Source organism: Hippocampus comes, unplaced genomic scaffold (assembly GCF_001891065.2).
Source record: "Hippocampus comes isolate QL1 unplaced genomic scaffold, H_comes_QL1_v1.1 scaffold256, whole genome shotgun sequence".
Lineage (NCBI taxonomy): Eukaryota > Metazoa > Chordata > Actinopteri > Syngnathiformes > Syngnathidae > Hippocampus > Hippocampus comes.
This window is the reverse complement of record NW_017806249.1, coordinates 478,101-505,394: the sequence shown is the minus strand read 5'-3', so window position 1 is coordinate 505,394 and position 27,294 is coordinate 478,101. Positions and strand designations below refer to the sequence as shown.

Sequence of the window (27,294 nt, the reverse complement as noted above, 5' to 3'; positions counted from 1 at the left end):
TAACGATAGTGCCAGGCTAACAAATGTCAATGCCCAATAAGAATTAAAAGTGCCCTTCATGTTTCTTGTTGTTGTGAAAATCATCATTGTCTGATCCTTTTAATTCTGAGACAACTTTGTACGATCACAACGTGACAGAGTAGAGATGTCTGCGCTAAATTCGCCTTTGCATGCAGACATGCTACCTTTAGCACGTGTGTTCCCCAGTGCTGCTGCAGTTACCTTGAAAAGGTAACTTAGTTACTTTATTGATGACTTGATTTTAAAAGTAACTAAGTTAAATTACTGAAGTTACTTCAATAGTTACAGCAAATACTGTGAAACCTGCCTTACATAAAAACGACACCAGTTTCGCCACTTGACTGGAAGTGCATTTTTAACTGACATTTACGAATAACATTTTTTTGTTATTAAAAATAAAGATGACCTTTTGGATTTTTAGAACTACTTCTATTCAAAAAAATAAAATCTTTTGGGACGTTCTCTGAAGCTTGAATGCATTCTGCGGGGGTGTGGGGGGTGTCGTGTTTTTGAGCTGCTGAAGACTCTGTTGACAGCACAGTGTGCGCTGTTGTTTTTAGCTGACACAAACGCTGAAAACGTGTCACGATGCGTCGGTGACGGGAATGTGAAGTGAAAGACTGCTACGATGCCTCAACTCTATTCAAGCTGCAAATCCCAGAGTTTCCCTTTCTTACGTGTTCTGTCATGCACACTTAATTATTGAGTGCTTTTGGGAAGTAAAATGGTGGTAGGAATCAAGTGTCCTCCTGTATTTTAGGATTCATAAACTCTTAGCTTGGTTGCATGCACAATACATCCGAGAGGTCACCATGGCTGGGCAATAACCATTTGTGATATTTTCATAGTCACTGAAGTCTGATTAATTTTCTTGGAAACAGTCACACTTTGGATTGGTCATGAGTGGAAAATGTCCAGTTTGGACTAATGTGTTGGCTTGTGATGCGTTACCGACGTCACTGGTGTCCACTGCGTAGGTGGTGTTAGGCAGCGGTACTCAACCTTTTTTGCCCCACGGACCGGTTTGATGTCAGACAATATTTTCAGGGACGGATAAATTCAACAAAATAATATGATATGACCTGCATGGTATTTTCTAAACATAATAAACACGAATCATGACAGGAGGAAGGTCCTGTCTGGCCGCAACCTCCCTCTGGTCGCTATGTTAACGTTAAAACGTGCCATCAAAATAAGATACACTGCAAATACAAAGTGCAGGGAAAATACGACTCACCATCACTGCATATTATGCAGAGTGGGTTTGGTGTGTGGGAATTTCCCATTGAGATAAATCCGTATTTTAAGTCGGACTCCTGATACTGTCGTTTAAATTCTTTTTCTTGGAAGTCGTCCGCTTCTGCCTCCTGGCTGGGCTTTTCCCCCTTCCCAAAAAAACTTTCCAAAGACGTTTGGGTTTTTTTTTTTTTTTTTTTTTTTTACTCATTTTGCCAGCTCCTGGGTTTCATTTTAGCGGTAACCAATCACGTGATCGAGAAACGTGCCTGCATTAAGAGTGACATACTGTAATGTAGACGCATGTAACAGAGTATCCGGTAAATTTTCAAAATAAAACATCTTTCAGATTCCGAAATAAACAAAACGGAAGTAATGCAAGTTATTTATTCTTTCTGTCCGGCCCGGTACCAAGTCCGCAACCCGGGGGTTGGGGACCACTGGTGTAAGGAATAAAGTTAAAATGATATCGAACAAGGAAACAAAACAGGGAGACCGGTGACATTTTCTCTCCAACCATTTCTCTGACTGTTGCCGAAATAAAGATTAATGAGGTATGAAAGGAATACATTTCATCACTTAAAAAACAGGGCAGCTGGCACATGATGAAGAGTGTAGCGATGAGACCACCGGGTGCTATTACAGCTTCACGCCCGGTACTCAAGCATACACAGAGACAAGAGCATTAGTCTCATTTTGTTTCAATTTAGGCTTCAGTGAAAACTAAATGACCGGTAATTTCATGCTTTACTGCCCTTTTTGAAGCAAAAGTGATGAGCCACCCCAAAATTTGCCACCACGTCCGCTCGCACGCGTGTTCGCGAGACACTTTGTGCCGACCTGAAGCCGATGATGGGACACTCCTTGCAGATGTTGCACTTGGCCTGGTGTTTGGCGGTCTCGGCGGCAGCCACGCGGTGCAGCACGGGCAGCCAGACCATGGACTGAGGTTCCAAACGCATCCAGTCCAGGAACATGGCAGCCTCCAGTTCTGGCTTATTGTTAGCCTGGACGGGGGTCAAAGGAGGAATTTTAGAGTCTACGCTATCATCTGATGATGATGATGATGATGATGACACGCTGATGACGTGGCTTTGGCAGGAAACAGGAACCTGCGATATTTCTTGAAGTCTGGAGGACGGCGAGGCAGAAAATCACCTTGAGGAGATTTATATTGTGATTGAAAAATGCACGACAGAGAGAGTTTATGAAAAATGCACAACAGAGAGAGTTTATATGACTGAAAACAAACGAATATGAATGTGAAAACAAACACAAAAGCAAGTTAACTCATATAAGGGTTAATTAAAATGAGTCCTGTCAGAAGAATTTAGATGATAAGAATAATATGAAATGAATTTGGAGGATACTGAATGACATTAGAGGAGACGGCACCAAAAAAAAAAAAAAAAATTATATATAATTAATTATAATTAAATATAAAAATAATATTAAAAGATATCGACATTGAGAGGAAATGTGTGTTTGTCTGTATGTATATAAATAAAACAGGTGGGTCGGTGAGAACGAGTGCACTGCATTTGCTTTCTGTGGCCCAAATACTGCAGACAGGCAACCAACGGTAGCAACTCTCAGCAAATGGGTGGCACTTACAAACTGGAAGCAGCTTCGCACAGAGGGCTCAATGTTGGAGCCGCCAAAGGAGGCCACCTCGCCAAGTTGCCGTGGGATCTGAATGGAGTCGTGGAGGAGAAGACCGAGGCGACGCTGGTCACAGAAACCGGTGGCACTCGCAACCTGCCTGAACAAGACTGTCAAAGGGGGGACCAATTCAGTACTCGTGCTATATTTTAGGGCTTCATCAAACAAATATTTTGCGTCTAGAGCAGCCTTTCCCCCATGGTGGGAATTAAAAAAAAGAAAAAGTACAAACACTCTGTCTCTGTACTAAAAGCCTTGTTTTTTTGGGGTTTTTTGACAGCCTTAACAATGACGATGCAACAGATTTGAAGAAGCAAGATCTTGCACATCCATGGCCTATACCTAAGAGAACTGTTTATTTTTTCAGTGATATTTAGCTTTTTTTTTTTTTTTGTCAAATTCTCAATATCGGCAAAACTACGATAACATGCTTTGATGGTGTACAAGCCCAAACCAACGCCAGCTAGTTTTTCATCCCAGACGTTTTGCTCGTGTGCTAACACAGATGACACGTGTTGTGCTGCTTGCTCGAAGATGACATTGGCTTGCCGTTTCAGCATCAAAAGAATGAGGAAAAAGTCCCCCAATGATGAGGTTTACTGTAGTTGAGTTTCCACCATATCTATTTTTTTTTTAAACCAACTTATTGCATTCTGTCTGCCTTGGAAGCATTTTACGATGTGCAACATCTTTTTGACCGACACTGCACACATTTAAGTGACGGCAATTGAGAAGAAAGCTGAAAAGATTTGCATTCAGAATTTTGTTTTTTTTTTGGCATTACTTAGTATTTGCAAGCTTTCTAAGCAATTCCGAGCCAATAATTTCTCGTGTTGATCCTCGAAGGTGAATATGACTCACATCTGTATTTATCTTCCAGGTGGGCCTTGCAGAGCGAGACGATTCCAGTTTTGAAGGACAACGTGCGGATCTTTCCACTGCGACCTCTGTTGAAGAACAAAAGCGGGAAAACTGAAAAGTCTGGCACGGCTTCAAAGAAGCGAGGAACTCCATGTGCACCTACGTGTCGTAGACGTTGAGTAGCCAGTTGAGACACATGTCGACGCACAGAGGCACACTGACCAGGTGTGCATGACTCTGCTCCAGCCGCTGATACAGGCTGGTCAGACAGGCCACCAGCTGGGAGATGTCCAGCAGCTGCTCATTCTGCTTCAGGCCATGCTGGTCGAACACTTCGCATGCCATTGGCATGTTCAGCAGGTCCACTGGCACGAAAAGAGAAGGCGGTGAGAACGCCGGCGTCCTTCAACCCGGCAAAAGGAACAGCGATGAGGTAGCGCGCTCCAAATAACATCTCAAAGGGGATTCAATCCTACAAGCCGCTAACAATGATGACTCCCACCGCAAATTATGTTTGTCGTTTGAATTTAGGTTGTCATCTTTTGGGGAATTTCATTTCAACTTTGGACGCTGACATTTTTCTTCCATTAACAAAATGAACAAGTCTCAACAATGGTCCAGGGAAAATTAAAAGGTATCGGGAAGTAAAGGCGGATCAGACTGGACAGGACATGGCGACAAAATAAATAAATAAAATAAACAGGTTAGGTGAGGATAAGAAAAGACAAGACAAACAGATTTGGCTCAACAGAACAGTCCAGTATATATAATTCATTCAATGTTGAACACGCCCCCCCAACTCAAAACAATTGCATTTCAAATCATCTTTTCCCACCGAAATGAAAAGAAATTCCATTATTCCGTTCCATCCCTACATTGTACTACTTTCTATCGTAACGCCACAACATCATCTATGCTAGCCGTTAGCACGTCTATGATGTTTTACAGTGTGCATGTTAGCATGATGCTAGTAGACGTGCCTCTGTCAGTTTTGCGGTTGCTTTAAAATTAAATATACTACAGCTAGTGATTCTTTGTTTTGTTTACTTAGATAGTAAACATCAAATTGGAGTGACAAAAAACAGCTACAGAACTCTTCAAAGAAGACATTTTTACTCTGTGACAAAATGTTGCTTGTTGTGAGGGGACCGAGTTTGCTTCCAGCATTAAGAATAAGGATAAGAAAAAGAAAACCTTCATTTGTCTCACAATGGAGAAATTCCCAATTTACAGCAGCTAAGTTATGAAAGCAATAAAGTCGACGAACAAAAAGTATAGGAGCTGCTGTAAAGGCAGCCACTCTTGCCGCGCCACCTTGGAAGTCATCATAACAGAAGAACAAAATAATACATATACAGATAAAGCGCAACATCGTGACTTCAAAGTACAGAACATAGAGCGAATGAGGACAGGATGAGGGGACAGAACAGGACAAGTGACAAAAAAGACAGGACAGGACTGTGCAATAGGTCAAGACATGAGAGATATGATCGATGGAGATATGACAGAGCACGGAAAGAGACGAACAAGACAAAGCCCAAGACCAGGTAGACATTCAGTCTGCAAGTTGAAATTTACAGGTACAGGACAGATATTTACCACCAACAGATGAGAGGGGAGAAAACATGACATTGTCTCTCACAACTAATTTTGTCTTCTGAAATGTTTATCATGTAAAATGATTGTTCCCTCACCCCCACCCCTAAAATCCTTGGCGTGCTTTAGTGGTGCACTGCAAAAGACAGATCAGTCCTGTGATTGACAGGTGATCGGTCCACAGTGTACCTTGTCACTCACCCAAAGTGAGTTGGCACCTGACCTTCCGTGACCTTGACCAGGACAAACAGTCCCCAAAAAATACATATATGCGGAAAAAAGAGCACTCACAGCACAAAGCCTTTTGTAGGCGTCTGAGTTTCATGGCTGTTCGGTAGGCTGAGAATCGAACATTGTTCAGGTCAGCTGAAAAAGAAACATGAGTCAGAAAAGACAGCGTTGCACCACTTGGGGGGGAAAAATGCTCACACAGGCCATCTTTTTATAAAGAAAAGTCTGTGGGTACATTTACATGAAAATAACTCAGATATTTTTCTTTGTGATTTTGATAAGACTTTGATAACAATACCACAACACTCTGTTAGCCGACTGCAAATTACGATGTTCAAAATGATAAAAACTCCGCCCGCGACATCTGTGCTTAGTTTTTGCCCAGTTTGTTTTGTAGTTAATACACAGAGACAAACAAAGCATCCAGATTCCTCCCCAGACTCTGTTCTTCTTCGTCCCTTATCTATTGTATGTTTTTGTTTCACACAGTGCCCTCTAGTGTTCAGGCTGAGACACCACATAACGAAAAAGTTGCACGCTACATTTGAGCATACTGGATGATAAGACTTATTTTTGAATATTTGATGAGAATGATCAGTTCAGCAACAACACGCCGACTTGCACAAGCCTTTTTCAAAGATTTCAGCATTTCCACGAAGATACCGTTATTTTAAAAAATGTCCCCAGATGACAAATGTTTGTATTTTCAGCATACAAAGTGCAATTCTCATTAAAATAAAAGATTGAAACAACAAAACATTTTTCCCCCAATTAAAAAAACATTCGTACTAAAGACCCCTAAATGAGAAAGGAAAAGGCATCTTACAGAGCGATTGATAGAGCTCCGCCATCTTGGGATGGTCCCAGCATGTTGTCTGGGTCTGGTGGCTGTGTGAAAATTGGGAAACACAACAGAAAAAAAAAGATTCTTCATTACAGTCTGAGGAGAATTTGCTGGTTTAAAGCAGCCTTACTCGCTTAAAGCTGTTAAAAATCCATCACACAGCTCTGTTTAATAATGTCAAAAGGTCGGGGTGAAAGGTTGCAAAATAAGTCATCTGGAGCATACCAGACATCTTGATTCGTCTTTGAGCAAAGTGATAATATACCATTCCAGACAGGAAGAAAAGAACAAAGTCTACCCTGTTGTCCTCATACAAAAACTAAATATATTTTTCTCAACAATGGCACAACAAAAAGGTCACAAAAAGTAAAAATCCTGAAATAATGATCTCGCTTCAATTTTCTTTGTGTCCCTCTAGTGGAAGACCTTGTAATTGCCCTTCCTGTCACCGTATTTCACCGGCATAGCGAATGGAACAAATAAATACATGTTTGCAGGAAATAAATATTTCTTCAACCATCCACCCATCCATCCATTTCCCGATCTGCTTTATGCTCACAAGGGTCGTGGGGGGGGTGCTGGAGCCTATCCCAGCTGTCTTCGGGCAGTAGGTGGGAGATACCCTGAACTGGTTGCAAGCCAATCGCAGTTTTTTCGACCATTTAAGTGAAATTGGATAATCACCCACAGCTCACCTAATTATCTCTCGCAGCATACTACTGTGCAACAGCACACTGCTTAGGATTCGTGAGTTGAGAATTCTCATAATTGGAAGGGGACAACGTAACAAAACTTCATTTACCACAGTTTTGCTTTCGCAATATAAAAAAATAAATAAATAAATAAAATGATGATGCCTCGATTTCCTTTGCCTCCCCTTCATCACATCTCCAGCTGAGCTTTTAAAAGTGCCCACGTCGAAGTCGGTCGCACACAAGCGTGGCTGCGGTTAACCTTTGTCAGGAGAGCACTTCAAAATAATAATCCATACGCATGCCTGCTTTTGCAGCATGCCGCCTGCACTCCAACCAAAGAGGAGAGGGCTCCCGGGGTACTTGAAAATCACAACCTGCGCAAAAATAGCTCAGGCACTCGGCTCATTATTGGTATGATGCACATGCATGATTCGCGTGAAACACCCAACGTGTAATTATGACGCATTACATGGACACCTGACTAACACTGTTGCAATATGGCTGCCTGCAGTTCAGCCACACCCGAGCAGATGTCTCACTCAGGTTCTTCCCGAGGAAGACAAAAACAAACAAACCAACAAAATTTAATGTCGACACTATTTCAAAGAAGAGTGTTCCAGTCTAAGGACAAGCCCAACATGTCGGCGCTACATTTTAAAACTGCAGAAGAGGTTTCAACGTCCTCATCCAGTTGAGGTGAGAAATGATTTTTGTTGACGGATGTCTTTGCTCTCCCGGGTTCCAGAGCTTGCCCCCCCCCCCCCTGCTTTTTTTTTTTTTTAGACTACAGAGGCTCTCAATCTTTTTACACCAAGTGCTACCTAAAAATTAAAAATACTGAGCACTTTAAGTACTACCATGACTAATATTAAAAAAAAAAAAAACAAGAGCGTAACAGGCCTAAGTGTTCATCAAAAAACAAGACAGGGGCACACAGACAAACAACCATTTACACTCACAGTCAAACCAAGAGTCCACTGTGGGGGAAATGTTGCTGTCAAAAATGGCCCCATACATGTGGACATAACCTCAAAGAAAATGTACACGCACACTAAGATGCTCTACATTTTATATGTGACAGGAAGAACAATTACAAGAATGTCAAGAGGTAGCAGACTCTGAGTGAAAAGATTCAATCAAAGGCATCTTCACTCATGGACGTCAATTATGAGTTGAGAGAAACCCGAAAGCTTCTCGTTATGAAGCTCAGGACTTCTTATTTAGGATTTGAATGGATATTAGGTTTGCTTCACACTTTAAGGCTGGATTGACGCAAAGGTCCAAGTGCTCAATTCTGATTTAATGTCCATTCGGGAACCTACTTTTTTCCCCATGTATTGTAATTTTCGGACCACAAGCCACTACTCCACCCTCACTCTTTAAAGACTGCGGCGCTCATTTTTGTAAATTTATGATTTTGTTTTACGGACGAGCTTCAAAACGCCAATCAATTTACCCGTAGTCTTGTCACGTCTGACCAATGAAATTACCAAACAGGGCACAGTGGACCAATGAAATGAGTCCATCCTCATACTGAATATTCATATCAGGCAGTTGCGCGTGCGTCAGGCTGCCTGAAGAGAGAAATACGGAACTTTAAATGCATTGTGGTTGTTTAAGGAGCAACTGAGAGACAAAAAAAAAAAAAAAAAGAATCCTGAATTGAATTAAATGAGCCTAAGGGAACAAGTGCCATAAATACAGCCATCTCTGCAGCGTGGAGACTGACTCCCACCATCGCTGCCAATCGACAATAAGACAGAAAGTCCAGGCCACGGAATGACATCACTTCACGGACTTCTATAGAGTATATAATAAGTCCATGTGTCCCCTGCGTCTCCCCAATATGTAACAAACTGGTTTCCAAAGGCTGTACTGCTGCAGGGTGAAGATCTGTGACAACGGGAGACTGAGAAACGTTCTAGGACAATTCTGTTTAACTAGCTACAATTGGCATTGTTTGACGGAAAAAAAAGCACCGACCGGTGTTGAAGGTAAATAAGGTTTTCAAAAATCCATCTGTGTGTCCTCTTTCTTTGCCAATGTCCCATGTTGCAGGGCGGAGACTCGCAGCTATTAATACGAATTGGCCAATGTGTGTACAAATTTGTTTTCATGGCTAAATTTAGCGGTTGCGGCTTCCAAACAAATGCGTTTTGTAGTCACATGAAACAGCCCGCATGCCCAGACACCCAAACTCGGACTCAGCAGACTTCCGATACGTACGAGACCTTCATCCACATACAGAAGAGGCCTGATTCACATTACAAGATGTTGTGGCCACTTCTAAGTGGACAAACTGCAAACCAAACATCCATCATCGGGTTTGTGGAAGGCATTTTCTCACAGATCTGTATGAAATATTTTCCGTCGGGTTGCATCGGAGTAAATTTGCGAAAACGAGATTGTTTGCCTGCCAAGAGACGACAGCAGGCTATCTATTTTACTGCCAAAATGGCACGTCTGTGCCATTAAAAAGAGAAGTCATGAATTGCCCAGTCCTTCAATTTTCATGTCTGCATTGATATTTGCAGCATTTGATGACAGATTATTTTTGAGTCCGATGGCATCCAAGTAGCTCGTGATATATATGGTAACGGACCAACTTGTATTACCAGCGGAAACTGTACTGTGGAAAATGCATTCAATTTCTGGCAATTGGCCCCAAAATGTATTCAGACATTCCTGCGTGTCCTGCAATTGGCTAGCAACCAATTCAGTTCTGTTCCGAGTCTCCCAACCCCAATTATGATACGCGGGAGGCCTGAAAGATGGGATTAAAAATGTGATGAAAAAGCGTATCATGATATAACTTTCATATCAGTTGATATTGATATGTTGTGAATATGATTTTTTTTTTTAACTCTTGAAAAGACAGACTCAGAGGAATGATATAACTTTCATATCAGTTGATATTGATATGTAGTGAATGATTTTTTTTTAACTCTTGAAAATACAGACTCAGAGGGAAAAAAAGGTGAATTTAGGTTGTGATAAATAGAGCTGTATTGTACTCCCTTGAGGGCGGCCCGGTGGTCGAGTGGTTAGCACGTCGACATCACAGTGCAGAGGTACCGGGTTCGATTCCGTGTGCGGCCTTCTTGTGTGTGTGTGTGTGTGTTTTGAAAGATTCCATGTCAAGTGTCAGGTTAAGAGACGCAAGTGTGCCGGTCAGTAGAGCAATGTTAATGAAGCTTCAATTCAAATGTAAAGCAATTAACGGTCATGGCAGGTTCACACTCGAAATAGTCTCTTGGTGTGATTGTGAGCGCGGATGGTTGTTTGTCTGTGCGTGGCCTGCAATAGACTGGATACTGTTGCAGGGTGTCCCCCGCCGACTGCCCGTAGACGGCTGGGATAGGCTCCAGCACCTCCCACAACTCTTGTGAGGATAAAGCGGAGCAGAAAATGGATGGATGGATGTATTTCCTTTAGCGTAGCTTCATTTAGTGGGTGCATAACGCAACCACAGCCACTAGAGTAGTTTCTATTCTATGTGCCTTATAATGCGGTGCGCCCTATATATGAAAACAGTTTTAAAATAGGCCATTCATTGAATGTGCGCCTTATACTCCAAAGTGCCGTATAATATGGAAAATACGGCAACTGCTCCTGCACTAGATGTATCACTAGATCCCTATGTAGCCACTGAACTTAAAAACTATGTGCCTTGCCTCAATAAATGATGAGGAAACACTGATGTACGTGACCTTTTGAACACACCACCAAGCAACTTTTGCTGGACTAACAAGCTTGCGAGCAAAGACAACAAGAGAAATCGAGCATGGGTAAATGATTCAAAACATGAACAAAAGCAAGTGCTCAGGTTCAACTGGGTGAATAGATCATTGTCAACTGTGTTTGGACTCCTCGCGAACGAATGCACCCTGGTGCCAACATTCTGCGCCACCAACCCATCCCGCATCAAGGACCCTTATTTGCAACAACGAAATACGCGCGGGCGTGCATGTTTTTGTGTGTGTGCGTGTGTGTGTGTGTGTGTGTGTGTGTGTGTGTGTGTGTGTGTGTGTGTGTGTGTTAGTCACAATGAGATCCGTAGGAGTGCGCGAGGCTCAACACTGCGGCTGAGCGTCACTCGCACACCACGACGCGCACCGTCTTCGGCCGGAACACCGCAGCACGTTTCATCCCACCTTAAAATTGTAGCCGACGTACGAACATTTCCAAAGGCTGACTGTCACGGTGGGGGTGGAGGGCGCTTGCGTGCGTGTAAAGGAATGTAACGCACTGATGCATCAGCCTGCAGAAGAGGTGGATGCGACGCGCGTGCACAAATCAACACGAACCCCCCCCCACCACCACCACCAAAGTCACGCGCGCGCAAATAAAACGCACGCCCACACCTCGAGATCCGGTTGCAGTGTGTTTGCTTTTAAGCACAATGGACCCTCTTCAGAGTCGAACATGGGCCACAAACGTGACGAGGAAGACGCCGACTGAGCGAATGCCCGAGCCAGGTATCCAAACCCGCAAGACCGAACCACGGCTACGGAAGTTATTAGCCTATTACAAGTTAAAAGCATTGTGTTCTCCCCCAATGACGTTGGATCCATTCACCGGTGTGCAATTATATTAAAGAGGGGGGTTACCCATCAATTTGACGCCACGTACGTTCCAAATGTTAAGTCGGTGCTTCTTGTATCTCATTCCCAAATGACTCACACGCCAAATCTCGGATATTTTTGCAAGAATACGCGTTTCGAAGCTCAGCGCCTCCGTGCTCGCCGCGAAAACTCGCAGCCAACGTCAGCGGAGTAAAACACACACAAAAACGCGATTATTGAACCACAAATGAATAAAAACCGTCACCGGTACTCACTTCCGAAGCTGCTCCCGCATTGTCGCTGGCGATTCGGGCAAAAGAGAGCCCAACCCCAATGTCGCCCCCCAATATCGGCGCAAACCCTTTCCTCGGTTCGACCCCGCGTCTAAGCGGCACCAGGACAACCTTGCCGGAGCTTGCCCGTGCTTGTGATTATCCGCGTGTGAGCCCTGGTGGTGGCTTTGCAGGGAGGCTGCTTGATTCCCGAATGAAACGCGCCAAGGTGCAACATTACACAAATGGGCCACACTTCCGCTCAACTCTTTCCAAAATAAATGCGCAATGTTTTTTTTTTTTTTTTTTTTTTTTTGCATTTGGCGGTCGCCATTTATTTTCACGCATCTTCAGTTGGCATATTAGGTGTGACTGTGCTCATTTCCAGGCGGCGAAATTATTGTATTTTCCGAGGAAACCTTAAATAATCTACGAGCAAAATACATGAACATGCACTTGTTGTGTCAACAGGGACTAAATTTAACTGCAGCCAGAGTAAAGATGAGTGCAAATGTCGAACATTGGTCAAAAGCAAATTATAATCAGAAATGGCTTTATGAGTCCCTGAATGTATGCTGATTTTGAAACATTTTCTTTATTTTCTTATTGTTTATGTTCCTTGAGGAATTCTCTTTTTTTATTTCCATGCGTTGTAATTTACATAGCAGAAAAAAAATATTCACATCACCCTTAATTCATAAACATTACGAAGTATGCGTATTGAGGATAAGTTCGGAGGATAGATGGATATTATTATGAAAACCTGACGTGCTCGAGAAAGAATGAGTGAATATTCGGAATCACCACAACCAATCCATCGAGAAGCTTACTTGCATCGCTGATTAACTGATAAAGTAAAAACAATACAAATGTTGACCAATGTTATTTTAAAAACCAAAGAGTAACCTCCAAAATGTCATTTTCTCTCGTCCTTCCCTCTTAATGAACAATTTACATATTAAGTTGTGACTGTCAACATACCCGCCTGTCAACACACCCGCAACACTCTTACAAAAGCCATTTTAGCCACTCTGAGTAAGAGAGAGAAAAAAGTGAATATATCCAGTTCCAACGGAACCCTGCTATGCATTAAAAAAAAGTACATTCGACACAACGAGCAATTAGTTAAACAAAATGGATGCAATTACAGTAGCCCTAAAATAAATTAGGATTCAAATAAAATGTATTTCATTTTACTCATACAAGAGGATGAGCCATCAGTAATCAGCAATATTTTTTGAATGTGAATTGGACTGACCATTCTAACATCGTAGACTACTTCAAAAAGTACCAACTTTATCCTACCGCAGCAAGACCTAATACGACGCCTTTATTTTGAAAAACAAGATCCCACTTCTGGTCAAGCTCTCCTTTTCCCTCACTGCTTAACTCAGCCTTGGCGGCTCTCCCCTTCCCCCATCACAGTGTCAGTGAAAGGAAAGGAGCTGAGGTGCTCACAAGAAGCTCTCGGCTTTTCAACATTAAATAACACGGAGGAGGCCGTGAGAAAAAGAGAAGGAAAAGTGATGTATGGAAGCACAGAGATGGGACAGAGCCCAAAAGTGAAATGAAAAGGGATTGGAGGTGTTTTGCTCGGGGACAACTTTTGTTGCCGTGTCGCCTTGGAAAAAAAAAATCCCCCCGCAAAGTGCCTCTCCTTGATATTTATTTGCCAAGCATCAACTTTGATCTCCTCACAACGGTTGCCTGTTTCTACCTGTTAGCGTGTGTGTGTGTGTGTGTGTGCGTGTGTGTGTGTGTGTGTGTGTGTGTGTGTGTGTGTGTGTGTGTGTGTGTGTGTGTGCGCGTGCGCGCGCGCTTCAATGAATTCCTCAGCAGCGATTGAAAAGGGACACCTCATAGAAATGTCTCAGTTGTCTGCCCACCCATTAAGTTTGACATTAAATAACCAAGTCACGATTTCATGATATGCCTACTTCGGAAAGTGTGTATGTGAGCGAGACATACATTGACGAACAGCGGTACCTCTACTTACGAACGTTTCTTCATACAAAATTATCAAGTTACGAAATGCCTCAACAGGAAATTATTGCCTCTTGTTACGAAAGAAATTTCAAGATACGAAAGGGAAAAATACAGTATAGGCCGCTAGTCGCAGCTCCGAATTTCCTGAACGCAACATACTTATAGCTGCGCTGCCATTGGCTATTACCTATCATCTTCCTGGCATCCGATTGGCTCAGAGGGACCTCTACCGTATGAGTCTGTGTGTGTAGATAGATAGATATGTGTCTATGCAATATAAATGTGAATCATCCAGAAAAACTATTCACCAGTCGGACGATCGCTCACTATGCTGACTTTAGAAAACATTTGTCAGAATTTTGGGGGGCTTGGAACGAATTAGGGCATTTACACGGAAAACGCGTCTGTACTTACAACATTTTCTAGTTAAGAAATTCCTACCAGAACCGATTAATTTCGTAAGTAGAGGTACAAGCTAGGCTCGGTGAAGATCCGCCCCTTTCCAGCCTCATCTTCATCCAAATCCTCACCAAACTGTCATGAACTTTGTTGGCCCTTGTACCAACCCTACCAGTGTTTGTGGATGTTGGCTATGTATCGTTTATGGAATCCTGCTAACTGCAAGTGTAGTTCTATGATGTCATAATGTCATTTTCAGAGCCGCTCACTAACAGGCATATTCTCCCTCTTTCTCTCTTAAGTCAGAAAAGGCGCAGATTCTAACATGGACTTAATTGTGTCCACTCCGCATCCTGGGTGAGGACAGCGGACATCAGAGTGTGACGCAAACAAATTTCCAGCAGACAAAAGCGTCTTTTGGTCTCCGGAGGCCTCTCGAAGGCAAAATATCATATTGCACATTTTGAGTCATTTCATAGCCGCTGACATCAAGCGATGACTGTGACCGGCAGGGGTCCGGGATGGGGCAGGGATGGCGCATCTGTCCCATCTACGCTCACTGACTCCCCAACGGCTGTAAAATGTGTCCCTCCATTACAATGATGGCTGAACGTCGACATTACGTCACATTTTTAAAATAGGATCAACGCCAGTGGACTTTTTTTTTTCTTCCACTGTGATGGGGCGTTTCCTTTTCATTTCATTTTCAGTCATTTCATGCTGATGGGACTTGCATTTCAAGTGCCGGTCGCAAACAACATAGTCATTGTACACCTTAAAAATGGTTTGGTTTCAAAAAAATTAATCTATAAAATACCAATCTTGTTGGTTCAATTCATATTGGTTCCATGAACCGATAGATTGGACAGAATGTGGTCAATCCGGTTGGTTCTGGAATGACGAATTTTATCACGCAAAAACACACGCTCCCTCAAAGCAGCCTGTGGATGAGCCGCGCATAAATCCCTGCTCGACGACGCAAGTTCATGTCACAATCACCGTGTGACATATTTTTAAGATGGATGTTCGAAGGAATTCTCATGTCTCGTGAAAATGGGAGAATTTACCCCTTGACCAGCGACATACTGCTGTGGTGCAAAAAAAAACTTTCTATGATATACAAAACGATTTTTGTTGACGAGAGTGGTAAAAATATACATTTGAAAAAAAGGGTTGCATGAATTAAACATGTCAATCCCTAATCTAAAAGTCTTTGAAGTGCTGTCAAACAGTCACCAAGATCCTGGTTTGCCAGGCCCATTTCCATATGCACTTGATGTCTGCCTCGTGGTCGTGTGTTTGGATGTGTTCGTATGCGTGAGACATGTATCGGGAGTGTATTTCTGAATCAATGATGTCACTTTCGCCGCGTTGTGTGTTTTCCTCGTCACATCTCGGCCAATCCTCCATGAAGCCTCTCCAGCTGGTCCAAAATACTGCTGCTCGCCTCTCGACAGGTAAGAGGGAGCACATAACTCCATTCACTGGCTCCCGATATATTTTAGAGTTCTTCCAAAGCTTCTATTATTTGTTTTCAAATCTTGAAATGGCCTCAGGTCTACAGACCAGGCACGATTAGAGGCGCCAAGGACTAAGTGGAGGCTCAGAGGGCGATCCAGCCTTTTTTGTTGCTGGTCCCTCTCTTTGGAATGACCTCCCGCTGAACGCTGCCCATCTTTAAAACTCATCTTAAAACTTATTTTTATTCATCGGCTTTTGGCTCAGCATGAGACTTGATTGTTTTGTTTTACTGTTTGTTTTGTGCTTTCCACTGTCTTTGTTATTATTGTTTGTTGTCGTATGAATTATTTTTGCTTCATGGACAGCACTTTGTATACAGCGAGTTTTTTTTTATTTTTTATTTTAAAGGGCTCTATAAATACAGTTGAGTGGAGTTGGAATGTTACACTCACAGTGTCTTGGTCATCAGGTCCGGTCCGGCTTTTTCTCTGTATTTGGAGATAAAAAAAAACAAAACAAAACCCTGTCACTTCATTTTCCCTCCTCCATGCGACTTTTTGCCTTAACCTTGATTTTCTCCCCAAGTGTTGAATTAGTCATGGCCATCTATCAGTTAAACGACACATGGAAAAGATGCAAGTAGCTGATGACATGGGGCACGGCGCTTGTCTGATTTGCCAAAGAAACAGGAAATGAGCTCAGAATGGGAGGCAGGGTGAGGGGTGGGGGTCAGTGGGGTGATAAGTATTCTGGGATCACATCTTGGGAAAAAAACAAAACAAAAAAAACAACCATGCGATGATATTAATATGGTGATTCTACAGAAAGCATGGAGACATGCATGAGTACAACACATGTTCTGTTTTCATCAGTCATGTTGAGGCTGCACAAATCTCTTTTGGAAGTTTTAAAAATCAGATGTGTGAAAACCATATGCTAGGAGAAAAAGAAGTGTATAGAGGGCGTGAGAAGGTCACATATCTGATCCAAATTCCACAACAGCAACAATTTAAGTGATGACAAATCAAATGTCACACCCTCATATCAGTGTGAAATCTAAATAGACCACATTTATGATGTGTATTATTTTATTCTTATTTTTTTATTTTTTTAATAATTGCTTCCCTGGCTGGCAATCGACTGTCCGGTTCAGGGTGTCGCCCGTCTCTCAAAGAAATTCAGCTGGGATAGGCTCCAGTATTCCCCTGACTCTCCAGACAAATATAGAAAATGGATGAACAATGAAGAGCACCGAGCTATGAGGTTGGATTCTTCTTTTGCAACAATAAAGTAGATATTTTCAAAAAGCATATTTTTCACTGTAATTTGGCTAAAAAATGCAGCCTTGAGAAACTCCTTCCAGGATGAAAAATCTTTCAACTTCAGTCTATGACATGTGTCGATAGATGGAGACAAGTGGGCTTTTTTGACTTGTCTGCATTCTATTTTTTGTTTTGAATGACAGTTTCATAGAATGATCTCATCGATAAATTTAATTTGATAAATATTTAACCCTTTCACACACCCCGTGGAGGGCCGTTATGAATTTGGGGAAACCATATAAATGTTTAATCACATCCACATATTACATACAGCGCACAACAAATTGATGGACAACTAGTTTTAAAATCAGAAGTCAAGAATAATGACTGTTATTGTGGAATACATATGACAATTTGAAATTTTGGTTCAGACTTTAGAAAACATTATGGAATTTGACATGCTTGATTTGCTTTTGCGGGCCGCATAAAATGATATGGCGGGCCAGATCTGGCCCCCGGGCCTTGACTTTGACACCATGCTGTAAAAGGTTAGAGTACATAAAGGTAAACAAAAAAAAAAAAGGTAAACATCCGCCATTTGGCCAAAGAAGTACCATAATCGGGCCCCATTCAGAAGCTCCAAAATTGCGTCGCTGAAGAGACTTTATACGACAATGATTCTTATTCTGGCATAAAAAAAAAAAAAAAAAAAAAAAAGTTTACGCACGCAATAAAAATCTGTTCTGATCTTTACGTTTATGCCTCCTCCTCACTACAATAACCGCGCTTATCGCGACACACTAGTGTGACAGTTTGCGCCTGCCCTTTTAGACGCTGCATCTGCACATGCCAAATCAGCCACCGCAATTCATCGCACATTTGATGAATTACATTGCGCACAAACCTTGTTTCACGCTCAATTGGTTTTGGGCAGAAATAACTGTCACAACACACACACACACACACACACACACGCACGCACGCACGCAGGCACGCACGCACGCACGCACGCAAACAGATTTCCTCAGCAATACAAAGAAGCGAGCAAAGCAAACAGGGGTAATACAACAGAAAATTTAGATTCAATTGCCCAAACTTTTTTTTTTTTCTGCTGGAATCGATGTACTTACTTCATGTAGTAGGGCACGTTGTTTGGAGAGACGCCCTGCTCGAAGGGGCTGTCAACAGATCCTGCAGAGACAGGTGTTGAGGGCTGGCTTTTTAATTGTTCGAAAGAACCCACTTGTGCAGTCGTATGCGCTGTGCAAAGCTTTCAGTCTAAACACATGCAGTGGACTCCTAAAACTGATTTGTAAAGCTTAAGTGTAAAATGTGGTAAAATGGGCTGAGGTCAGCGGGGATTGTGCCTCGCAGGTAACATTCCTGACACATTTCAAGGTGTAGCTGAGCCTGCCCTACCTAATGTGGTTCCCATGAAAAATACATTCTGCTTTGGTAGGCTACACTCGGGCAATTCACGGAGACGCCTGCGCTGGACAATGTTGGACCCGCCAACAGCGCGAGTGGAGTCCAATAATTAGCCCCCGCGAGCTACATTAGTTCAGCACAGTGAAGGTAATGAAGGAGACAGTCGCAGTCGGCAGGAAGCACACCACTCCTGCACTTCACTTCCCCTTACGCAAGAGTGGACACTTAGTCTTTAAATACAATTGGTGCCCAATCGATCAAGATTTAGTTAGTTGAAGAGTAGCATTTGACAGATGGCTCAGAGCGGCTGTGCACCTCTCCGAGTCAATATAAAACTCATATCATACCTGACGGCACTCCCGATTCAAGAGTCCAGGGTCAGATTGAAATTTACGGTCACGACGGGAAAAAAAAAAAATCCATGAGTAGACCGTTACGAGAAAGAGTGTTTTACTCACCATGAAGGAGGCCAAAGTCTCGGTGTGCATCCATCAGATGCTTTAGATGGTCATTGACTGAGACCTGAGGGACGAAAAGGAAAGAAAACATATGAGATCAAACACAAACGCCTCATCAAAAATCCTGCAAGCCCATTTAAAAAAAAAAAAACATTTTAAATGGATAGATGGAGTTGTCTCTGTTGGTTTTCAGCATTCCGCAGGATACCGTATGTGACCTATGTCCTACAGTGAGCTGGCATTCATAGAAAATCATAATTATTCACCCACTCTGACCGCGGCACCCAATTGCAGCAATATTTCTCCTGAAATTCAACCTTTCAAATGGGAAGAGAGATGACGCAAAGTCATCTGATGCACGAGGGCCGTGGTTCCTTGCGGGAAGCGCCAGCAAAATATCTTTCGGAAGCTGTACTAATCCCAATAGTGTTCCCATGCATGAGGGCCCCCGCCGGGTTGGAGCAGAAGCTGATTATTTTTGATCAAGGACATATTAAAAAAAAATAAAAAAAGTGAATCATCAGAAATGTCTCAGCGTTTCCGTAATAGGAGGAGTATGTAATCCAGCCAGAATGAAGCGCTCATCTAATGATGCGTCTTTCCTCGACAACAATCTGCAGGCCGAGCTTGGAAGAGGGGATGAGTCAATGTGTGATGAGGACCCGATGAAGATGGGAACATCAAGCCCATGATTTTTTTTTCTTTTTTTTTTTTGGTACCTTCATGCCAACCCCACTCAAGCCATTCGTGCGCCAGTTGTTTTTGCCCTCCGTATCCATAACAACCCCGTTACAATTCTACAAATGAAAAGGAGTGCAAGGAATTTGGTGCAATTACTCAGGAAGTGAGTGCTCGCGCAGGCCAGACCGCTTCGCGGTGTTCCGAGCAAAGACCGTGATGATTTCTGTAAAGTGACTTCGGCATGCGTGTACCTGCTGCTCCCCCTCTTTGACTCTATCAAAGCACTTTGGGGTAAGAGTTGAAGTAGGGAGCTGACAAAAAAAAAATCCTGTACCAATATGACCACTTTAAATGTTTCAAGAGCCTGTTGAATGATCACTCAAACGTTATTTTACTGTGCATATGGGAGTCAGATGAAAGCCGCCTCAACCTGAAGCAGGAGGAATTATTTGGACGGACAAGTATCTCACACAAACACAATTGCAGCATCACCGATGCGAACTGAAAAACTGGCTTGCGCCCCAATTTTTACAATTTTTATTGCCTTCGACTACACCACCATCATGCAAACCGTGACATTTAGCCCACTTTCAGTTTTATCGTAAAAATATTCCACACGTTACCGAAGGTCTGTCTTGATTTGTTTGACAACAGGCCACCTGTTGAATGAGGCCACAATGCGCAACAGGGCGGAAACCGACGGAAATATTGCACAAATGTTGCAAATAGTTTCCGCCGACTATTGGCCACTGGTTTTGCTGGAATTCAAAATTTGAATCATCACAGCCAGTCAAAAATGCCTCTGTATTCATTGCGTTTTACAGACATACAGAACTATATTTATAGATTCATATGTACCAGTGCTGTAAAGCAAAGCGCGACGAGACGGTCGCCAAAATGCTCAGGGACAGTCGGTGAATGGAGCGAGCAATCATAGTCAAAAGTCTCCAGAGAATATCACCGCTCTCGCCTTCATCATCGCTTTTTTTTGCCACTCCCTCGATCCATTTTAGTTATTGCCGTCTTCATTAGGGTCAAGGGTGAGTTGGAACCTATCCTAGATGACTTTGGGTCAATTGCCATGGCACAAACTCATATATGGATTAAAAAACATCACTCCCTCGATCCATTTTAGTTATTGCCGTCTTCAGTAGGGTCAAGGGTGAGCTGGAACCTATCCCAGCTGACTTTGGGTCAATTGCCAGAGCACAAACTCATATATGGATTAAAAAACAAAAAAACAAACAAACTTAAATGACAGTTATGTGAAGAGTCCCTTCTGGGAACACGGGCGAGTACCTGCAACAATTTCCAGCGTGTGTTGAGATCCTCAATGCATTTCAGGTTGTTGGGCGACAGCTGGATTTCAGGCAGAGTGAAAGTGGACGCCAACTGGTTCATGTGCGTTACGTCTTCCTGTATGGGAGCGATCTCTTCCTGGAACTCCTTTGCCACACACGTGTCAAAACCAAGGAAGTTACATACGGTTCACGGTAACGACGGTTTGTGCGGACAAACCACAAGCGTACCTTGACTCTTCGGATGTGCTCGGGCAGCGAGTCGATGAGAAGGTCCCCGACAGGCTCCCAAGCGTCCTTGACCATCTCCGCCTGTCTCAGCTGGCCATCCACGAGGTCCTCTGCCTCCAGGAGCTCCATCAGCCGCTGCAGAGCAAGCTCCAGCCTCCTCAGCCAATCGGCAGAGTTGCTATTCAGCTGCTCCCATTTGGTCGTCACGTCATTCGCTTCCTTACGCAGGAGTCGTCCGACATTTTGGGCGCGCTCCACGGAACCCATGTCTGAGGTACGAACAGGGACTCAAATCAGATTTAGGTCATGCTAAACAATCCGGAATATGTCATGATAGTTCAATGTCAAACACGGGCTAGGGAAGTTATCTTCTGTCAAGAGGATTTTAGAAAACAACTTACAAAAATGTTTAAAATGAACTCTTTGTGACGATGGTGTCAGCCAAAATGGCCTTTTACAGTGAATACAGAGTTGGCTACACATAATTTTAGCGACTCGAGACACCTTGTACCTCATTTACAGACGTTAGCATTGTCGCATAGCTAGCAAAAGCATTGTCACAGATGACCAGGACAGGACAACAACATCGCTCAAGTCGGTATATTTTCATTAAAAAAAAAGTTGAGACTTGTTTGATGCCATCAAAACCAAAAACCAAAGACACCTGCTGACTTTGAGCAGGCTAAATAAAGAAGAGCAGGTCCCGTAGCTACACAGAATAAAATGTCACAGACTCAGTTCTTAACAGCTGGATTCCGGCCTCCCTCGTTCCATGACGTCCAGTGGCTCATAAAACCTTGGCAGTAACTGGGCTGTTGCCATGGTGCCACAAAGTTTGTTTGATAGCCTCCACATGTGACCATTGCTATGTGAATGCCAGGGCCCAACACTTAAGAGATGAGGAGGCCGCTTTTATACAATGCCCTAAAACAACCATCGAGAAATAACTATAATGTAAAAGCCCCTCAGAAAGGAGGACAAGGACGCTGCCTAAACACATATCTATCTATTTACCTAGCTACACATACGGTAGAGGTCCCTCTTAGCCAATGGGATGCAAGGAAGATGCTAGGACAGTCATAGCCAATGGCAGAGCAGGTATAAGGATGTTGCGTTCAGGAAACTCGGAGCTGCGAGCTCGCAGCCCATACTGTATTTTTCCTTTCATGAAATTTTTTCGTAACAAGAGGAAATATTTTCCTGTTGAGACGTTTCGTAACTTGAAAATTTCGTATGAAGAGACGTTCCTAAGTAGAGGTACCACTGTGCTTTTGTTTCAATGAAGCGCTGCGATTCATCCCTACATAGTTCCCGGGCACCGAGACACCACAAACTGGCGCCGTTGCTTTGGCCTGGGAGCAAAGAAACCGAAAGTAGTGAGGGCAAGCTGTGCCGAAAACGGAAGCTGCTGTTTTAAAGTCAGCTCGCAACACGTTGCTATTTCTTTTTAACTTGCACAATCATGCCCTCTATGATTAATACATCATTTTTCTTGTGAGAAACATCAAAGTAATTCATGCAGCCTGAAAGGTGTCCGTGCGTTCAATGAGTTTTTGAGTCGGTTACCTCGGTGCTCAGGTGACGGAGGCTCTTGGGACATTTGGGAGAGGAAGACGCCAACGTCCTCAAGCGCCTTGGTCACAACAGGCTCTTTGGCTCTTACGTCCCGCCTGAAGCCCTGCAACGAGATATGCGCGCTAATCTACATTACAAAATATATTTTGGAGGGGGAGGAAAAAAAAATGAATTTGAATAAAACGTGCTTTTAATTGAACCGGCAGGACTTCATTTTCCATTTCCTGATGTCATGAAAACAAGTCATGATGAAAATACACATTATTGTACTGTTTCGACGCGCTTTAAAATGTGCACGATGAGCAAAATGTAAATCAATAATCTCTCACATCAAGCAAACCACTGATATCATTTGAAGGCGTTAACGGCTTTGTGATGACGTCTGCCAAAACGTTGGCCTCTTTTTATGACACCTCACCACGCGCGTGGCTCAGCACTTGAACATCACGTGCAAAATCGCCAGTTGCAGCGGTGGAAATGACGTTTTTACAGAAATGGCCAAATGAAAGACATTTGAATTTTGATTGACTTCAAAAGATGGAAATATGGCAAATGTGAGCACGCCCACCTTCTGATGCGCACGAGATGAGCCGCTCAGATGTAATTTTACTTCATGTCCTCTTTTTTGAGGTGATGATAACAGCCACCCAAATAATTTGTTTTCATTGGGACACGACACATCTGCTTTCACATATGACTTTTTTCCCCAACACCTTTTTTTTCTCTAAAACTTCACTTTGAGTGATGATTTAAAACTACAAAACGCCATTGCCTAGCTTGAGTTCAAATGTTGCTCTGCAAACGGCTCCACCACCACCACCACCATGAGCCAAGTCTGATTTTTTTTGCCAAGCGCACGTGTATGCGGGTCGTCCTACCCGGTGAGTGTCCAACTGGTTCTGGACAGCCGGGACATCACCTCCGACGGGCATCTCCCGCTCCAGCTGCTGAGCTTTCAGCCTCAACCAGTTTAGCAGCTCCTGCAGCGACATATGCAGCCTCTTCCAAGGTGCCATTTCCGAGTCCAGGTGAGCCCTTTTGAGCCCAAACAGATACCAAGTCACCCCTACTACACACATGCGTTGACTGACTGAGTGCATTTTTTGTGTCATCTCCCCATTGTTCCCCCTCACCTCATGCTGAGAGTCTTGCCGCGCAAATCATTCCAGCGCTGGTTCATGTTGTTCAACCGTCTGCGGAGGAGCGCCGCATCCTCCGAGTCCTCCAGTGAGCTCAGGACCCTGTGGCCCTTCTCATCAAGCGAATGGTAGAGCTCTGTGTGGCCATCGATCTCGGCCTCGAGGTCCTGATGACACACAAGAGACAGTTCGTTCAACATTTGAAAAAAAAAATTTTTTGGGGTGGTGCATTTGGCCGCTGGGCTGCATTTTGGTCAGAGGTGGCAAAACCCATAACTGAATCTGCTTTGTGCATTTTATGCACTCTCCATGAAAATAATATCCTGTTTTTTAGTTTTTTGTCCAATAGAAGGAATGGAAATTAAAACCTGATTTTTTTTTTTCCAAAATTATTTACGTAGGAAATACCCGATTATTAAAATACTCATTAGTTACAGCCCTGAAGTCAACATTCATGTTTTTCGTTGTTCAATGAAAGAATTGATTAGTCAATAAAATGCTTACAATGTGTTCCTCCACTATAAATCTGTTGAAATGTCATGCTTTTGGACACCAGTCATTTGTTGCTAAAATGTTCACATTCTGAAAAAAAATGGACGAGGTGCAGCGTGACGGTTTCCATTTTAGAAACGTTCCACTTCCATAAAGCCAGATGACAACCACTTTGATTATAGCGAGGAGAAAAAAAAATCTATCTATATTTTTTTGAAGATAAAAGAAGAACAGCAGTTGAGGGAAAGCTCAAGAAACAAAGTACGAGGACTGCACGATGAGTTCGCTGCAATGGAGAAGAGAGTTTGATTGTCTTTGCCAACCTGAACCTGGTAGACCTTTCTTCGCAACATGCTGTGGAAAAAAAAAAGAAGTCAGGAGTCCCGCATGTAAACAAGGAACGAGCTGCACCATCTATTGCGTCTTGTCGTTCAGGAAGATTAGTTCCCAGTGGGTGAAACAATGCCATCTGTTTCCATGCATGTGTGTGTGTGTGTGTGTGTGTGTGTGTGTGTGTGTGTGTGTGTGTGTGTGTGTGTGTGTGTGTGTGTGAGAGACAGTGAGAGAGAGAGAGAGAGAGAGAGAGAGAGAGAGATGAGGACAAGGAAGCAGCACAAAGAAATGAAGGGAAACAAAAAAAAAAGGGGATATAGAGTCAGGAAATGATGAGTCCAGAACTTGAAAGGATGCAAGCACTCCTTTTCCAATTAAATGTTATCTGCCTGCAGTAGTGAGGCGAGCGCGTGCGTGCGTGCGTGCGTGCGTGTGCACGCCTCCCTGGAAGTGAGGCTGTGGCGCAATCCGCCATTCTAATTGGGCACAGAAGGCTATCTCAGCAGTGCATACAGGGCTGCTGTTGTGCCCAAGGAGCTGCCAGTGCGACGTGAAGGATGTGCGCAAAGGCATGAATTTTAACCAGCGCGCATTGGAAAATAATTTCCCAAAAGAGGCTCATATGCCTGCGTGACAACAACATGCTTGTCGTGTCAGCGCGACGGCCTGCCGGAATGTGCGAGTGGGAGGGTCAAAGGTCAAAATCTGTTCTCGAGCACAACAGAGCTTTCACTTTTTAACGCCCACAAAGCTGCGGGTTCTCTTTTTTTATTCCCCCCCCCCCACCCGATTGTCTGACATCGACCAATCAGATTTCAACATGATGTCATGGCGGAATTCCTGTCGCGCCAAATCGAAACTTGGGGATTGAATTAATTTTTGCAAGCCCAAATGACCACGTCACAATTTGACTCTCAAATACCCCCCCTACAATGTCCCTGTTTCAAAGTTACGATTTCTCGTCATTCATTTTCCATTTGCCGATTGTGAGAACAACGAACACCTTTACAATGTAAACTTCAATATAACGCCCAGATTTTTCCCACAAAATAGCGAAAAGGCCTTTGTGACAACGAACCGTGGGAAGCTAACTGCCGCCAAACAACAAAATGTACGGCGCTACTCATGGACTCGCTACATTGTTGTACTTTCTGCCGTAGCTCGCGGGGGTGCGGCGCCGTCATTGAGCTCATGTTCTGAAAACACGTCTGGTAAACGGAAGCACAGCTCGCTTGCCTCTCACTTTCGAAACGGAGCTCAGCCGAGACTACGTAAATTGACGACAGTTGGCTTCGGCGGCGGCACTGGCAGTCGCCTTTGGCGGCTAACATCTGCCGACTGAATGTTTTCAGAAATGTTGTAGGAACGCGACAGTTGTTTGTTTCAAGTCTTATAAAATCATTTTTTTGTATACATATTTGTAATTGACATGTTTAGACTGTGTTACATGTTCATGTTTTTACATCTATAACTGTTCATACTGTATTACAGATGGCAGTTGGCGGCCATTTTATTGGAAATGGTTACAACGTACTGGCATTGTAACGTACAGATTCGTTATGTCCCTGGAGGTAGGTTCTAACGAGGTTTCGACTGTAATAAAATAGTTTAAACCCAGAGGACAGCAACCCTAAATACTCAAAGAACCATTTCTTCAGTGTACCACAGGAAAACAAAACAAAATAAAACAAAACAAAACAAAAACACACACAAAAAAATGTGTTGCATTTATGAACCCCAACGTGTATTTTTAGTTGTGCGAATGGTGCCCGCCGCTCGGCGGTCGTTCGTTGTCCGATGTGTCTCACCCTCCATTGTGCTAGAAGATTCCGGGCCGCCTCAGGCTGCTCAGCCAGCTTCTCTTCATTGGTGGCGTCGATTAGAACATTGCATGTCGTCTCAGCCTCCGTCAGCCAGTTGAGGAACTTGTCCAGATCGAGGTGGTACTGCTGCAGCAGATTCAGAGCCACTTCCAGAGCCACCTCCCGCTCAGAAACACTGTCGGGGAACAAACGTATACACCTAAGATTTCGGGATTTGTTTTTACAGTTCCTGGTGTAAAAAGAAAAAAAATATTAGAATGTGGTCTCAAGTCATTTTACAGTGAAAACGAATACACACGTCATGAAGGTCGAAATTCCAAAAATCAAAAAAAGTGTGATTTGAGAATTTTGATTGACAATTAAAAGCAGGGAAAACGTCCACAAGCCAGATATAAGCACCTAAATAAAAAAAGCGCAGATTAGGCCGATGGAGACCCTGACTGGGTTGGTTTGATCTCTAAACACCTTGAAGATGCTTCCCGCGAAAGGGTAGTAAGGGGCTATAGTTAACACGTTACATTTACTCAATTAACTTTTGGAATAAATTGCACTTGCTCGAGTAGTTTTGACGCAGCGTACTTTTTTATTTGAGAATACATGTCACATACTTTTTACTTGAGCATATACAGTGTATGTTAAAGAAGAAATTGAACGTTTGCTTTCATTTTAATCTATTTATCAATTAATTGCTTATTGATGTATTGTTTGTGGGTGCGGGGGGGGGGGGTCTGCGAGACTTCCTGCT

General features: G+C 43.2%; 1 protein-coding gene across 4 annotated transcripts in view; it reads right to left on the bottom strand.

The window, feature by feature from the left end:
- LOC109507787 (dystrophin-like) overlaps nucleotides 1-27,294 on the bottom strand; it is a 37,500-nt gene that overhangs the window by 7,189 nt on the left and 3,017 nt on the right. Inside the window, exons 5-19 of one of the 4 annotated variants that reach the window (XM_019857442.1) lie at nucleotides 26,535-26,724; nucleotides 23,896-24,068; nucleotides 23,641-23,797; nucleotides 22,754-22,865; nucleotides 21,188-21,456; nucleotides 20,958-21,104; nucleotides 18,978-19,041; nucleotides 18,222-18,282; nucleotides 16,282-16,317; nucleotides 6,434-6,495; nucleotides 5,668-5,742; nucleotides 3,944-4,145; nucleotides 3,781-3,866; nucleotides 2,872-3,029; nucleotides 2,098-2,264 (exon numbers count right to left, since the gene is read on the bottom strand). In XM_019857442.1, coding sequence (XP_019713001.1) covers nucleotides 2,098-2,264; nucleotides 2,872-3,029; nucleotides 3,781-3,866; nucleotides 3,944-4,145; nucleotides 5,668-5,742; nucleotides 6,434-6,495; nucleotides 16,282-16,317; nucleotides 18,222-18,282; nucleotides 18,978-19,041; nucleotides 20,958-21,104; nucleotides 21,188-21,456; nucleotides 22,754-22,865; nucleotides 23,641-23,797; nucleotides 23,896-24,068; nucleotides 26,535-26,724 — 1,959 coding nt within the window. Of the gene's footprint in view, nucleotides 1-2,097; nucleotides 2,265-2,871; nucleotides 3,030-3,780; nucleotides 3,867-3,943; nucleotides 4,146-5,667; nucleotides 5,743-6,433; nucleotides 6,496-11,986; nucleotides 12,207-16,281; nucleotides 16,318-18,221; nucleotides 18,283-18,977; nucleotides 19,042-20,957; nucleotides 21,105-21,187; nucleotides 21,457-22,753; nucleotides 22,866-23,640; nucleotides 23,798-23,895; nucleotides 24,069-24,716; nucleotides 24,848-26,534; nucleotides 26,725-27,294 lie in introns of those variants that run through there. The other 3 variants (XM_019857444.1, XM_019857443.1, XM_019857445.1) reach the window with 3 other exon arrangements.